Consider the following 14,182-nt stretch of genomic DNA (forward strand, 5'->3'; position numbering starts at 1 on the left):
TATTATTTTATCATCAATTTATTATATTTATATAATATTAAAACGTTATATACATTTAAAAATGTTGTTATCAGGCGCATGGTTTATTTACACATGATTCATATTTATATTATTATTTCATGTATCGTCATTATAATTTATACAACTTTATAAATACTTGAAGCGCAAACAAATATTTACTAATAACATATAAAATATCGTATGTTTTCCCTTTAATGTTTTTCTTTTTAACCTATTTGTTTTATCATGGAAATGTGCTAATTAATTAAACAAAAACGATCAATGTACCTACTTACTTTGCGCTGTTAAATCATGAAACCGCTTGAAATGTAGGATCAATTTGCACGAAACTTCAACGATATCCATTATTGCATAATTGCGCGAATGCAAATTTTGCGATAAATTGGTAAGCTTTGTTATCAGATACGTGGCAAAATTGACACTAGATACGCGTAATGTTTGATGTAACATCAGCGGAGAATATTCTGGCGGGAATCTAAGAAAATTTGCGCGCAAAATTATCGCGCGAGCGCTGCCATCTGGAGGAGAGAACGTGGAACTGCGTGGCTAAAATAGCGGATCGCGCGCCATCTAGCCGCGGTTGCGTAAAACAAAATTAGACAACTTTTTAACCTCAAATTCGCGCGTGTGATTGCACAAGTCCAGGGCAGTTCCACGGTTACCCAACATCTACTTCGCAAGGAAAGGGCGATGAGCGATGCCGAACTCCAGGAGGAGGAGAGAGAAGTATTGCTCTCGATATATGACGGCGATTCTGCTTTTAAGCAGTTGACACCCACGACATTTCAATACAAGGTACGAGAATCGCTTTCACGCTTCCTGCTTATGATAACTTTGTCATGATTAAATATTTTTGTATCCTGAGAAATAATTTAGCATACAAAGAGATGGATGTAAGGGAGATTCCATCCTTTGCAACTCTTATTTCTACTCGATTATAGCTGTTCATTCCCCTCTCTTCATTCAGTTTCAATATTTGCTAGCTTTAATTTTAATTACAGAGTAAGAAACAATTTTAAACAAATGTATTTTTAAATATAAATGTATTTTATTTAACACGTTCAACTTCAATCGCGTCAAAATAAATATTATTATATATAGATTGTTTAGATAATGACAATAATTGTTACGCAGTATGGTGAGGATAATGATATGAAATCATTTCTACTGGAAATATCATGGGGTGCGACATATCCTACAGAGAAACCAACTATCAATATGGACACATTTTACAATAAACATATGTAAGTGCAAACAAGCAGCCGCTCGATTATTTTTACATTCAATTACTTTGATTAAAGATGAATAATTGGAATATACAGTGTGGAAGAGGTAAAGGACAAGGTAGTGAGTCTTATAGAGGCAGAGGCTGAACAATGGTTAGGTAGTGCTATGACCTATACGTTATTTCAGTCTGTCCAAGAACATTACGCAGATTTAGTGTCTATACAACCAGACTCAATCGTCGATATAAATTCGCAAACTAGTAGATTGAAGATTACAGATGAGAATCAACAGGTATATAAATATATATATTATGCAACATGCTAATATATTGTTAGAAAGAGTAAAGTAAGATAGAGTAAAATGATGTGATCTAAGGTCGAGGAAACAATAAAAAAGCCCAAAAAGGAACATTTAAGTAAAGCACAAAAACGTAGACAATGGAATAAAGCAGATGGCAAAGGTGAAAGACCACGTGGATGGAACTGGGTGGATATAGTAAAACATCTATCACAGACTGGACCAAGATCAGAACAGGAGTCTTAGTTTGAGTCATCTACATCATTTTGTACAGTAATAAAAGGCATGTTATATTTTCATAAATTGTTGGATATAAAATCAATTTCCTTACATTTATATCTCCTAAAGTCTTTTTTTTTTCTTATAATCAATTTCCTTACATTTATATCTCCTAAAGTCTTTTTTTCTTATTATCATATCATTAGTTTCTTATTATAATATTATGAAAAAGAAATATTATTTTAATATAAACAACATACCGTTTTCAAAGAGTTAATCATTTTTATATATTATCTTTAATAAATGCATTTCTATTTTCCTTCAATTCCCATGGAAAATTTCCAAGCGCCAACTGCTAACAAATTTGTATCTGTTTTCCATCCTAAAATTATTAACAATTATATATGCTTATAATAGCAAATAAAAGATAAAATAAAAAATGCAATTATGTATATATACCATTTACATTCAGATTCTCAAGGAATGTTTTATATTCATTAGAGACAATTAAATCTGTAGCACAGATACTTTGGATAGGTATCGACAATTGCGTATTGCTATTTGAATCCATAAATTTTTTATAAAGAATATATGTATTTAGCAATGGGTATGATGGTTCAGATGTTTCAGATTTCAATAATAAATCCTTTGTAACATTAAAATATTTATATAATAAATTACATTATACTATATTTATAACAAGTAAAAAAATTAATATATATGAACACTTTTGCTACTTACGATCGGGATTTTTTTTGCAATACAAATGTAAAATCCACACATGGAAGCATAAAAATATGCTTCCAGTATTTCAGTAGCTTGTATATCTTTTTTAAGAATTACAAATATATTCCGGTTTTTGACATCTATTGCTATCAAATATTTTCTGTCCTCAAAAAACTTTAACAAAAATTCCATTTCCATGGATGAAATTACATTTTTCCTTAAGACACTTGCAAATGAAACACCAATTTTGATATTAAATCCACATATACTTTTGGCTGAAAATAATATTCACAATTTTTGATACAATTTTTTTATATGATGAAAAGACATAGTTGTAATATCTTACTAGGATTGTCAAGTAGAGATACTGATTCTTCTTTATTTAGTCTCTTTGGTTCAGGAATTCGTTCGTTTATCATATAATATTTAATGATTAAGGCCAGGCGATCTTCATTAAGTATATCTAAACACAGCACTTTAACCGCCGAATAATTCGCATAGAGATGGACTGCCACCAGGAAGAGATATAATTCTATTAAATATCTATATGTATATGACTTCATCATTATTATAATAGCATAATAATATAATAGTAAAATACATAAATATATACAGTTACATACTGTCTATCATGGAACAAAGATAATATAAAGATTCCAATGAATGATGCTATTAGATTTACACACATCTCTTGACTTCCGTCTTTTGCAGCAACATCAGCCAGATTATTTCTTATTGCCTGACAGAAAAATAATATTAATAAAAATTATAATGCTCGAATTAATAAGTTATTCACCTGATGTTGAGTCAATGCTACTCTCGTAGCTCCACCAGCAACACCGACCATAGACTTCATAATGGTGGAAATACACAGGATTACAACGGAATATGATGAAAAATATGACACAAGTAATTCCATTCCTGCTGCCATGTCATTCAGAATATCAGCAAATAGCCTCCATTTTTTGCATTGTCCATCCAGTTTGGTTCTATAATAGAGAAAGAAACATTTTAATTAAACATTGATCAAATTTTACAACTACAAATGTATAACAAAAATATGTACTGAAGAGTATCCATGAATCTATTCATTACCCATTCCACCATGCAAACATTATACTACCGACCATCCCTGCACCATTTTTCAAAATCCACGTTATTGCTGCTGCCAAAGGTGTAGCATTTGACTCTCCAACTCCTATTCCTATCATTATAGAATGAGTTGCAAGTGTGTTCATTATAGTACTCGCAGAAGCCTGTAAAATATAAATTTAGTCTTCATAAATCATTGATAACATTTCTCACTGGATAATATAAAAGAGAGTCTTTATAAATTTCTTTGTGATAGAATTTTATCACTTTATTATTGATGCAGTGAAACATATATCAAAAGTTTACTTGACTGAATTTGAACTAACCTGTATTGTATCCCATATCTGATATGCCGTGTAATCAGAATGCACACTGTCTGGGTATCCTTGTGGCAGAAATATCTCTTTAACAATGGACACGATTCGGGAACAAATGGATTGCTTTTCAGTCGAGTTAAATCTCATCTCATTCACTCCAGAACCATCTAACCAACAGGTATCATGCGGATTAATATACGATTAGGTTATTAGATATATATAAAAGTAATTTTCTTGATGTTTTAGAAAGAGAGAAGATACTATGAAAAAATTTTACCTTCTGATTTTACGTAAATCGTCTCTTTTTCATTTCCGTAGCTTTCTCGAAATAAGACATGCATGTTTATCAAGGAGGGATTATCACGCTAAAAATTTGTTTGCTTGGTTTTGCTGAAATTTTGCTCTTTCTCTCTCTCTCTCTTTCTGCTTGTTATTTTTAAATAATCCTTGTTTATCACTAATATTTCATTTTCACTTCGTGAAGATAACGAATAAGCGGATAAATTAATGTAAATTGCCTTTCTCTTGAAAATTCTTTGCGGCTCATGCTCCACATCTGCGATCAGCTGTTCATCAGCTGTTCAGCTGCGCTTTTTCCCCGCTACCAAATATTACACAGGCATCACCGATAATTCCATTTAATTCAACGATGCACGAATCTAATTTTTCTTTCATTTTATTCGCGATGCTTTCTCTTTCAAAATTTATAATTATTTTTTTCCGTTTCAAATTTATTTTACGATCAAAAATATTTACATTTCGTTCATGCTCGCGTTTACGAACATCATTCATTAAATTATTTTCGTAATTGCATTCATCAGTTTCTTTTTTATTATTTTCAGAATCATCATCGGTGATATTGAAATTACGTGACGATCTGTATTGCTGTGCTTTTGGATTATCGTTATTACGTATTAAAGCTTTACTCGGCCACAATTTTTCAAGAGGATTTATTTTCGGATTGTTATAGTTTTTTCGATTCTTATTATTCTTGTCATCTGCGTTTTGTGATCGTACGAACAATATTTTATGATTCATTCCACGTCCACAAATAATTTTTCCTATTTTCTTCATACCATTTTCAAACCTTTTCTTTTTCGTATCTGTATCATTTAATTTTACATTACGAGATTCCTTGCGAATTGCTGTCGCATCTAACGATTCGTTCGCTTGGTTTCGTGATCCGATATAAAATTTCTTTTTATTCGATGGAGCTTCTTTCCTCTCCAGTTTTTGCGTCAAATTATATTTCTTCGCATTCGATTTCGATTCGAAACAGTTCAGAAGAAATTTCTTGGTGTGATTTTGACATCCGATCGAGGAGTATTGTACGCCTCTGGAGATCCTTTTCCTTTTAATTTTTGATACAGTAACATTCGGAGTATCATAGTCGCAATACATATTATTGACGATGTCATTTTGATGCTCGTTGGCTCTCTTTAATTTTTCATCGGCAACGCATGAAATTCTTATATCTCCGATATCTCTTATATTTCTCGATCTCCCATTGATTTCTTTTCCAAATTTTTCTGCGTCCGAAATGGACTTTCGATACATTCCCGTCGCTTCAGACACGCGCGATCTATTTGGCCGTTCATCATCTTCGATTGATTTATCGTCACGCGGATAATCCTCTTTAAATACGACCGCCTCGTTCGTCGCTTTTACTTCCAGCGCACGTTTCGTGAATGATAAACGAGCGGATAAATCAGTGCCGCCTGGCGAATCGTCTCCTTTAAAATTTCTTTGCAGCTCGTACCGTGCATCCGTTCGTTTTCCCACGTTTTTCGTCAAATCGTTAAATTCCGATGGTATCAGACTAAGAAATCAAAATCGTTTTTCATGCATTAATAGATGATAAAACATGCATGCATGAAAACACATGTGAATTGTAGTTTGCCTGGATGATTTTAAATGGAAAAATTCGACAAGATAAAAAGTTTAATCATATTTGAAGAATAAAATTAACGAATGATATTTTCGAGATTAATTTTTCAACGAGAGAGAGTTTGAAGTTGATTTTATAAAAATTATCTCAAATTTATATAACATTTAAACATTAAGTCTAATTATATATTATTTTTATAATTACTTATATTTTATATTAATTATATTAATATTTGTTTATTTGTATATTTACAAAAAATTTTGTTGGCAAGAATATTTTTTAATTTCTCATTTATTACCTTGGTGAATTACTTGCTACGGTTAAATAAATTTCATTTTCGTTTTTAAAGGCAATAATTTCCTTTCGTAATTGTACAATTTTGTTGTTCAATTCAGCTACAGCGATGGCGATAATATCAATATTAATCTCTGAGTTCTCAAATAAATGAAACAGATCGGAAGTTGTATTACAACATGCATCCATCAGTTATTTTTTATGGCTATTTATTATGTAATATATCTAAAGGAAGAAAATGAGTAATAATAATATAATATTTAATATTTTAGTCCATGCTTATATCTATACGTAGATAATAATATAAACTTTTAATATTTTTAATAATATATCTAAATAATATATCTAATTAAGTATACTTACATATGTCAAAAAATGTTACTAATTTGAAAGATTGATAGGAGAGGCTATGGAAACCTCTATTAATGGTTAGATTAATTTCTTATAAATTATGATCAAAATACAATGAATAAAAAGAAAATTCTTGTCAAAATTTAATGCATATTTTGTAATATTTTAGTTTATTGTCAATTGTAGAGGGACAAATTGCGAAATCGTCACATATTTTATATCTGTTAAGTATAAACTGTTATTTTATCAAGGACTATACGGACTTCACATTTTATTAAAAATCGCACATAAATTATTTTTTGTGTTGAATTACTATGATCTCAGAATATTAAAAAGAGGCTATGTATGTACATTATATATCATTCCCATATGTTTATAATTGAAAATAAATGTTGAGAATAAAAAATATATATGAATATGTTTTTTAAAAAACTTTTTACTGACATTGCGTAATAACTCGTTTTATAATTTTGCTTTGCATCATCCAGGTGATTGTCCTGCATCATTTTTATACTTTCGTACACTGGATTCAGGATCATAATCTCGAATGACACTTCAGCAACGAATCATCATGAATATGTTTTCCGATTGTTCTTTTTCTCATATAAGATTTTTTTTTAAGATGCACGTTGTCATAATATTATCGATTAATTTATATATGATTGTTAAATGCTTGTAAAAATAAGTAGGTCAGTCCTACCAACGGATGAGTAACTCTTTACCGTAAGTCCGCAGTACGTTACGGAGTTCTTCGAGTCCACTAAGGAAACGTGAGGAACGTCACGTACGATTGGCAATCTTAAAGTGTTGTAACTTTCTCGTTAATCATATTATAAACATCGTTTCTGACATACATAAACATTAAAGACCCTCTAATAGAGGATCTTTAATAAACATTATTCTTCAGTGAAATCTCAATTGATCGAAATTAGTCCAATTTTTGATTTTAGTGACACTAAAATTTTGCAATAAAAACAAAATATTTAACATATTAATTAATGAATTCATAAGAAAACGATTCATGTAATAAAAATTTCCAAAATTGAGCTCATCTTAATAAAATTATAAATAAAACTTACAACATGATTGCATTGAGATTATCGCAGAGTTTAAAGAAATTTCACGTATATTAAACTAAAAAACAAAATTATGTATTCCAGAGGAAATTTTTTTTGTTTCCAAGTCTTAAATTTGTATTTCAAATTTGATTATTTAACTCGGAAACATCCTGTATATACATATACACATATATAAGCATGCATATGCACAAGTTCTTTCCTTTGGGAAAAAGAAAAATTTCAAGAAAATTAAGAAACAATTTTTTTCGAAAAAAGAAACCTGCTGGCAAGAGTAGTAACTATCAATTTATTCGAATTATTTTATTTCTATTAATCTTTTGCATTCCGATATCTCCCACGTGTTATTATCCAATTGAAACCGTTTTCTAGGAAGGTGGGTAGGGAACAGCAATGGGGAAACGGGACCAAGCAGGCAATCAGAAGGAAGATCGGTTCACCGATATACACCGGACAAAGAGAAAAATCGAAAGAGAAAGAGAGAGGCGAGTCGATGACCGTTATACGTCACATCTATGGAAGAGACTGGAAACCTTTCTGTGTATATACCGGCTGATATACCATTGCAATGAAGTACAGGCAAGTCAAGGCTGAAGCAAAGTCATGGTCAGTGTTACTCTATTCTTCGAGTTATGTGATTCAGATATTTTGTCTTTATCGATCATTTATAAATTTTCGTCGATCGATCGATATCATCTCGTGAAGACATCTCATGATTTAAATTGATGCAATTATGCATTGGAAGAATCATTTTTCTTTTCGAATAATCACATTTTTGCTTGTCAAAATTTTTTATTGACTATATTGTTGATGGTGTAATAATGTCTACGTTGGTATTGTTAGATCCGTTTCCAGTGCCTTAAAATATAAAGAGAGCAGATTAATCTTGACACAGTTTGAATGAGGACAGGAAAAAGAGGTAAGCAAAAATCTAATTATGGTAAATACGATGTATGTATACTTGTTGTGTGTGTATGTGTGATCTGTTTAGCGTAAGCATTTTACATTGCATTTCAGACATGATTCTTTTAAATGCATATAATGACATCATTTTTTATAATGTCTTCGCCATGTTTTAATTTCTACAATTTAATTAATTAAAATGTAAGTTATTATTTCCAATAATAAAATTAACAATTATCGTTTTTATTTTGTCATGAATTTCATATTTAATAAGTATTTTCATACTTTAAACTTATGTTAAAACTATTTTTCCCTTCCAAAAAAATTGATTATTGAAAAAAAAGCTAAAATGTAAGTTTTATTTATACAATTTTGGAAATATATATATGTCAATTATAATTTATTTCATATATTTATAATCATACACGTAACATACTCGTGTAAATAACACACACACACACAAATATATGTATAATTAAACATGAAAAAATTTCACATTAAAAGATAAAAATGTGAAATGTTACTTGTAGAGGATCAAACAGGTTTCTAATACAAACTAAATGATTTTAGAAGAAGAACTGGTTTACTTGCTTCCTGAAAAACGAATATTTTACTAGTTACTATTTATATAATTAATTCTATTTATAAAATTAAAAATAAATGATAATTTTATATACATATAATCAGTTATAATAATGATTGTAATTCCAAAATATAGATTTATATAATTGGGATAATTTATAGCATTTCCACTGTCATATATTTTCCATTTTATAAACGAAATTAATTATATTATTACTATATAGCAATTATATCGTAAAATAATCATTTTTTAGGAAGCAAGTAAACTGCAGTTTTTCTTTTCAAATCGTTTAGTTGTATTAGAAACCTCCCAAGTAGCGAGATTACGTCTAAAGATGTCTTAATGACGTACTATGACGTCTTGAAAACCATATTAAGATGTCATTCTGCCACCTGGGCCACCTTTAATCTTTTACAAGCAACATTTCGCATTTTTGTCTCTTAATGTAAATTTTTTCATTTTTAATTATCTATTATTTAAATATCTATAAATAATGACATCTTTCTGATTTAAATAAATTTCATTTCACTTGTTTTAAATGCCATTTAAATAAGAAGGATTTAAATAAATAAGAATAATTACTTAATCCATGTCAATTGTTAGAGATAAAATGTATATCAATAATCGAATTCAAATATATTATAAAATTACTGAACATATTTTTTATTAGAGGCAAAATTCCATATATAATTTTAAATGATAAAGCAGTGATTTTTTTAAAACTAAATTTTAACTATAATAGCTAAAAAACACGAGGGTTTGCACGTTCTAATATGCATCTCTCTTTGAAATGTAAATAAAAAAGAGTATCTCTCTTTGAAATGTAAATAAATTTTGTGTATAAATACAATTTTTAAACATTCTTTTGTGTACGTCAAAGTTAGTTTAAAATTATTTAACAGTTGAAAGTTTCACGAGTAATTGATATTCACTTCGCGTCGAGATCGTTCAATCTGAGCCAGGTGGATTGGCTCTTCGTCAATTTCTAATGTGTGTGGTTGCGTACCTATCAGTTTTATTTCAACAGTACAGCGAGTCGGTCTACATTATGATCTGCCTGTTATAATACGGAAAAGACATAACGATAGTATTGATGAGAGTACATGTGAAGAGGTGCTAAAATTATCTGGAACAAATTTATCCGGATTTTAATGATGCAAATATTTACTTATGTGTGTTTATAATTTTAAATTCCAGCTCACTAGTCCAGTGCACTAGTAAGAAACGTTACAGTAAAATAGAATGGGTGTCGAAAGCATTTTAGCAGGAAGTTTGGCTTCAGCCACCAATGGGCTGTCATGGTTCTTTCCAATTCTTGCTGCAGTACTTGTATACTTCCAATATGAAGCCTTAAACGATGAAGCGCCGCTAATCGATATGCCATCGGAAGTGCTATTGCCTACGTATCATTTTATAGTAGTAGGTGGTGGTAGCGCAGGTACATTTATCAGAAATTTTCATCATTAACACATAATTCATAACATATAATCACACGTAAATATCTTCTTTTCCATGACATCAGGAGCTGTAGTTGCGAATCGTCTATCCGAGATCGAAGATTGGAATGTATTATTACTGGAAGCGGGTGGTGACGAAACGGAGATCTCAGATGTGCCTTTACTTGCCGCTTATCTTCAGCTTAGTCAATTGGATTGGCAGTACAAGACGGAACCACAGGGTGATGCCTGCTTAGGTAATTTTCGTAATTTTTTCATTAATTTTTTCTCTCTTCTTTTTTCAGTAATTTTTTCTCTCTTCTTTTTTTATTAAAATTCATTTCTTTCTCTTCTTCTTTTTCATTTATATATTATAAATACTTTTAGCGATGGAGAATAATCGTTGCAATTGGCCACGTGGCAAGGTGATGGGTGGCTCATCAGTGCTGAACTATATGCTCTATATTCGTGGCAATATGCGTGATTACGATATATGGGAGCAGCAAGGTTGTACCGGCTGGGGTTCACCTGGCGTCTTGTACTACTTTAAAAAGAGCGAGGACAACAAAAATCCTTATTTGATTCGCACTCCGTATCACGCCAGCGATGGATACTTGACAGTGCAAGAGGCTCCGTGGCACACACCTCTGGCGACAGCCTTCGTTCAGGCCGGCCAAGAAATGGGCTATGAAAACCGTGATATTAACGGCAAGTACCAGACCGGCTTCATGATCGCCCAGGGTACCATCAGACGTGGCAGTCGATGTTCAAGTGCGAAAGCTTTTCTCAGGCCGGTCAGAATGAGAAAGAATTTGCACGTGGCAATGCATGCACAAGTGACTAAAGTGCTGGTGCACCCCGAATCAAAGCGTACTTATGGAGTAGAATTCATGAGAAACGGTAAGATGTTTCGTATACGTGCGAGCAAAGAGGTAATTTTATCTGCTGGCGCGATAAATTCACCGCAAATTTTGATGTTATCCGGAATCGGGCCAAAGGAACATTTGCAGGAGCTTGGAATTCCCGTGCTTCAAGATAGCAGAGTTAGTGCAAGAATTTTAATATTCTTTTGAGATTATTTTCTATTTTAAAAATATTCATTACAACTTTACACTATATTAAAAATCCTCCTCCAAATTTTTCCAACAATTTCTATTCTATTTATTGCAAATTTCTTGCTCTTCTAGGTCGGCTATAATCTCCAAGATCATGTTGGAGTAGGCGGACTCGCATTCTTGATCAACCAGAAAATATCTATAGTGCAGAATCGATTACAAAATATACAAACAGCAATGCAATATGCTATTCTGGGTGACGGGCCCTTGACGATATTAGGCGGTGTGGAAGGTGTTGCTTTCGTAAACACCAAATACATGAATGCCTCGCTAGATTTTCCCGATATTGAGCTGCATTTCGTCTCTGGCTCGACTAACTCGGATAGCGGTGTGCAAATTAGAAAGGTACATGGCTTAACGAAGAAATTTTACGATGCAGTTTTTGGGCCGATCAATGACAAGGATACTTGGAGCGTGATTCCTATGTTGCTGCGTCCAAAAAGTCGTGGGATGATCAAACTACGCAGCACGAATCCGTTTGATCACCCCCTCATCTATCCGAACTATTTTAAAGAGCCGGAAGACATGGCCACATTGATCGAAGGAGTAAAGATCAGCGTGGCTCTGAGCAGAACCAATGCCTTCAAACGATTCGGAAGCGAATTAAACCCGCGGCAGTTTCCAGGATGTGAACACATCCCCATGTTCACCGATCAGTATTGGGAATGCATGATCAGATACTATAGCGTAACTATTTATCACCCCGTTGGCACTTGCAAAATGGGACCTTATACAGACCCTGAAGCCGTTGTTGATCCACAGCTCAGGGTCTACGGTGTGGCTGGGCTTCGCGTAATCGATGCCTCGATCATGCCGAATCTTGTGAGTGGAAATACAAACGCACCGGTAATCATGATTGGCGAAAAAGGCGCAGACATGATTAAAGAATATTGGTTGAAACAGAAGATGTTTAATAAATGATAAAATATCTTAAGATTACTTATCGAATGCGTGCGCTTGTATTAAGTCATCAACGAATATATTAAAGAAATTATAAATTAATTAGATATTTTATAATAAAACGATTAATAAACAACAACAAAGAATAGCTTAGAGTTGTTTATAAATATTTAAATTATGACATTTATTTAGGTTTTTTGCAATATTCACTCTCAGATTATTGTAAGATTTTTGTAAAAAAGAAAGTTGTGTAAAATGTACTAGATATATAAAATGTTATTAAAAAAAGAGAGAGAATGAATTAATGAATGAATAAATATATAATACAGCGTTGTAATACAACGTTAATTGCATTGCAACGTTAATTGTATTACATTCCATGACGTCTAGATAAATGTAAATATGTTATTTTAAATACAAGCATTATATTATACGTTTTTATTATTTACGAAAATATAAATATATTATATGTTTCTATTATTTACGAAAAAATAAATCTTATAATTAATATTAGTAAATGCTCGGCTATTTGATTGACTCGGCTACAAGTTTTTGTATTTGAATCTTAAGTCTATTTTATGTAACTTAAAATATGCGAGAATATGTACTTACTTTCAAATTATACATCGCATTAAATATACTGTCAATTGAATATGCGAAATTAAAATATTAAATTGAACTTTTTTACATTTCTATTTTTCAATGTCTTCAAAACTATTAATATAGAAACAACAGAGATTACTAATCGCTAATCGATGACATGTCTCGCCAGCAAATAACATCGCATCTCGCTTAGTGTCAAAATGTGAACGATCTTCACACTGAAGATCGTTCGACCGCATTTTGTGAAAGGATTAAATTTTCAAGGCGGAAAAATATAACATCTAATATAAAAATAACATTCAAGATGTAATTGTGTATCATCGAAACTCCGATATGGCCAAAGATAGTATCGACGATATCCTGGTGCGTCTCGATGAGATCGAGAAACTACAAGCGGAACTTCGGCATTTAGTACCACGAGTCACGAGTAACTCATCCAGACATGTCAGACACCAGGATTTATCTCGCGATACGTCCGCATCGATACGCTTCCCATCCCTCTACACGTTCCCTGTAATTTCGAATCTTACGTCATCCTCCAGAAACGAGCACAAGTCGGCCGCGCAATTGAATCTCAATGACAAATTGTCGAGCGGTAATCAATCCTCGACAGTGAATCTGAAAAACGCGCGAGTATCTGATCAGCGCGAATCATCCGCAAGAGGAACAAATATCTTCAAGAATCTATTAAAAAACACCGATAAAAATGTTGCGAGATTGCGTGCGGGAAACTCCATGGCTTCAACTTCCGTAGCGAATTCGCAAACGACGTCGACGACGCCGACGAAAGGCATGAATCGCGTGGTCAGGGATTCGCAAGAAGCAATTGGAAAAAAATTAAGGAACAGGGCATCCAAGTTCATAGCTAGAGATAAAATGCAGCGTATAAATGGCGAGAGATCGAGCGTGCGGCTATCTGAAAATCAAAGTACTATGAATTCAGTAAATGGTGTAGAATCTATTTATTTTGATTAATTTATTAAATCATTAATTTTTTATTATTTATGTAATTGTTTATATGTATGTAATTTATGTTAATATAATATAATTTATTTTATTTTATTTTATTGTAATTAATAGAATTATTTTTAATATAATTAATTGATAAGATATAATATAATTTATATATATAAT

General features: G+C 31.7%; 6 protein-coding genes across 11 annotated transcripts in view; 3 read left to right on the top strand and 3 right to left on the bottom strand.

The window, feature by feature from the left end:
* LOC105252197 overlaps positions 1 to 448 on the bottom strand; it is a 46,933-nt gene extending 46,485 nt beyond the window's left edge. The window contains exon 1 of one of the 3 annotated variants that reach the window (XM_025407837.1): positions 297 to 448. The gene's annotated coding sequence lies outside the window, so the exon portion shown is untranslated. Of the gene's footprint in view, positions 1 to 288 lie in introns of all 3 variants that reach the window. The other 2 variants (XM_025407838.1, XM_025407839.1) reach the window with 2 other exon arrangements.
* Positions 449 to 622: 174 nt separating this feature from the next.
* On the top strand, positions 623 to 1,842 carry LOC105248258 (RWD domain-containing protein 4). 2 transcript variants are annotated; one of them, XM_011252931.3, is made up of 4 exons: positions 623 to 816; positions 1,156 to 1,265; positions 1,344 to 1,539; positions 1,624 to 1,842. In XM_011252931.3, exons 1-4 carry the CDS (start codon positions 712 to 714, stop codon positions 1,789 to 1,791), a joined length of 579 nt encoding a protein of 192 aa, XP_011251233.1. In that variant the 5' UTR covers positions 623 to 711; the 3' UTR covers positions 1,792 to 1,842. The 2 variants fall into 2 exon arrangements, with proteins under 2 accessions (XP_011251233.1, XP_011251243.1); XM_011252941.3 differs by having other exon boundaries at positions 624 to 816; positions 1,123 to 1,265.
* A 127-nt stretch (positions 1,843 to 1,969) lies between these two features.
* LOC105248249 (RUS1 family protein C16orf58) lies at positions 1,970 to 4,464 on the bottom strand. The gene is made up of 9 exons (XM_011252921.2): positions 4,177 to 4,464; positions 3,909 to 4,066; positions 3,586 to 3,746; positions 3,287 to 3,479; positions 3,114 to 3,229; positions 2,837 to 3,033; positions 2,506 to 2,765; positions 2,224 to 2,410; positions 1,970 to 2,146 (listed from the first exon to the last, which is right to left on the bottom strand). The coding sequence occupies exons 1-9, from the start codon at positions 4,238 to 4,240 to the stop codon at positions 2,076 to 2,078; spliced, it is 1,407 nt and encodes a 468-aa protein (XP_011251223.2). The 5' UTR covers positions 4,241 to 4,464; the 3' UTR covers positions 1,970 to 2,075.
* Positions 4,465 to 6,270, bottom strand: LOC112637658. Its single transcript, XM_025407869.1, has 2 exons — positions 6,086 to 6,270; positions 4,465 to 5,718 (listed from the first exon to the last, which is right to left on the bottom strand). Exons 1-2 carry the CDS (start codon positions 6,268 to 6,270, stop codon positions 4,473 to 4,475), a joined length of 1,431 nt encoding a protein of 476 aa, XP_025263654.1. The 3' UTR covers positions 4,465 to 4,472.
* Positions 6,271 to 7,884: 1,614 nt separating this feature from the next.
* On the top strand, positions 7,885 to 12,515 carry LOC105248237 (glucose dehydrogenase [FAD, quinone]). 3 transcript variants are annotated; one of them, XM_025407863.1, is made up of 6 exons: positions 7,885 to 8,114; positions 8,352 to 8,427; positions 10,192 to 10,432; positions 10,517 to 10,687; positions 10,818 to 11,473; positions 11,618 to 12,515. In XM_025407863.1, exons 3-6 carry the CDS (start codon positions 10,237 to 10,239, stop codon positions 12,464 to 12,466), a joined length of 1,872 nt encoding a protein of 623 aa, XP_025263648.1. In that variant the 5' UTR covers positions 7,885 to 8,114; positions 8,352 to 8,427; positions 10,192 to 10,236; the 3' UTR covers positions 12,467 to 12,515. The 3 variants fall into 3 exon arrangements, with proteins under 3 accessions (XP_025263648.1, XP_011251213.1, XP_025263649.1); XM_011252911.3 differs by lacking the exon at positions 7,885 to 8,114 and having other exon boundaries at positions 8,170 to 8,427; XM_025407864.1 differs by lacking the exons at positions 7,885 to 8,114; positions 8,352 to 8,427 and adding an exon at positions 10,035 to 10,107.
* Positions 12,516 to 13,130: 615 nt separating this feature from the next.
* Positions 13,131 to 14,023, top strand: LOC112637659. Its single transcript, XM_025407870.1, has one exon. The coding sequence runs from the start codon at positions 13,382 to 13,384 to the stop codon at positions 14,021 to 14,023; it is 642 nt and encodes a 213-aa protein (XP_025263655.1). The 5' UTR covers positions 13,131 to 13,381.
* Positions 14,024 to 14,182: the final 159 nt, after the last annotated feature.

This window comes from Camponotus floridanus, unplaced genomic scaffold, assembly GCF_003227725.1.
Source record: "Camponotus floridanus strain SB8 unplaced genomic scaffold, Cflo_v7.5 scaffold19, whole genome shotgun sequence".
Taxonomy (NCBI): domain Eukaryota; kingdom Metazoa; phylum Arthropoda; class Insecta; order Hymenoptera; family Formicidae; genus Camponotus; species Camponotus floridanus.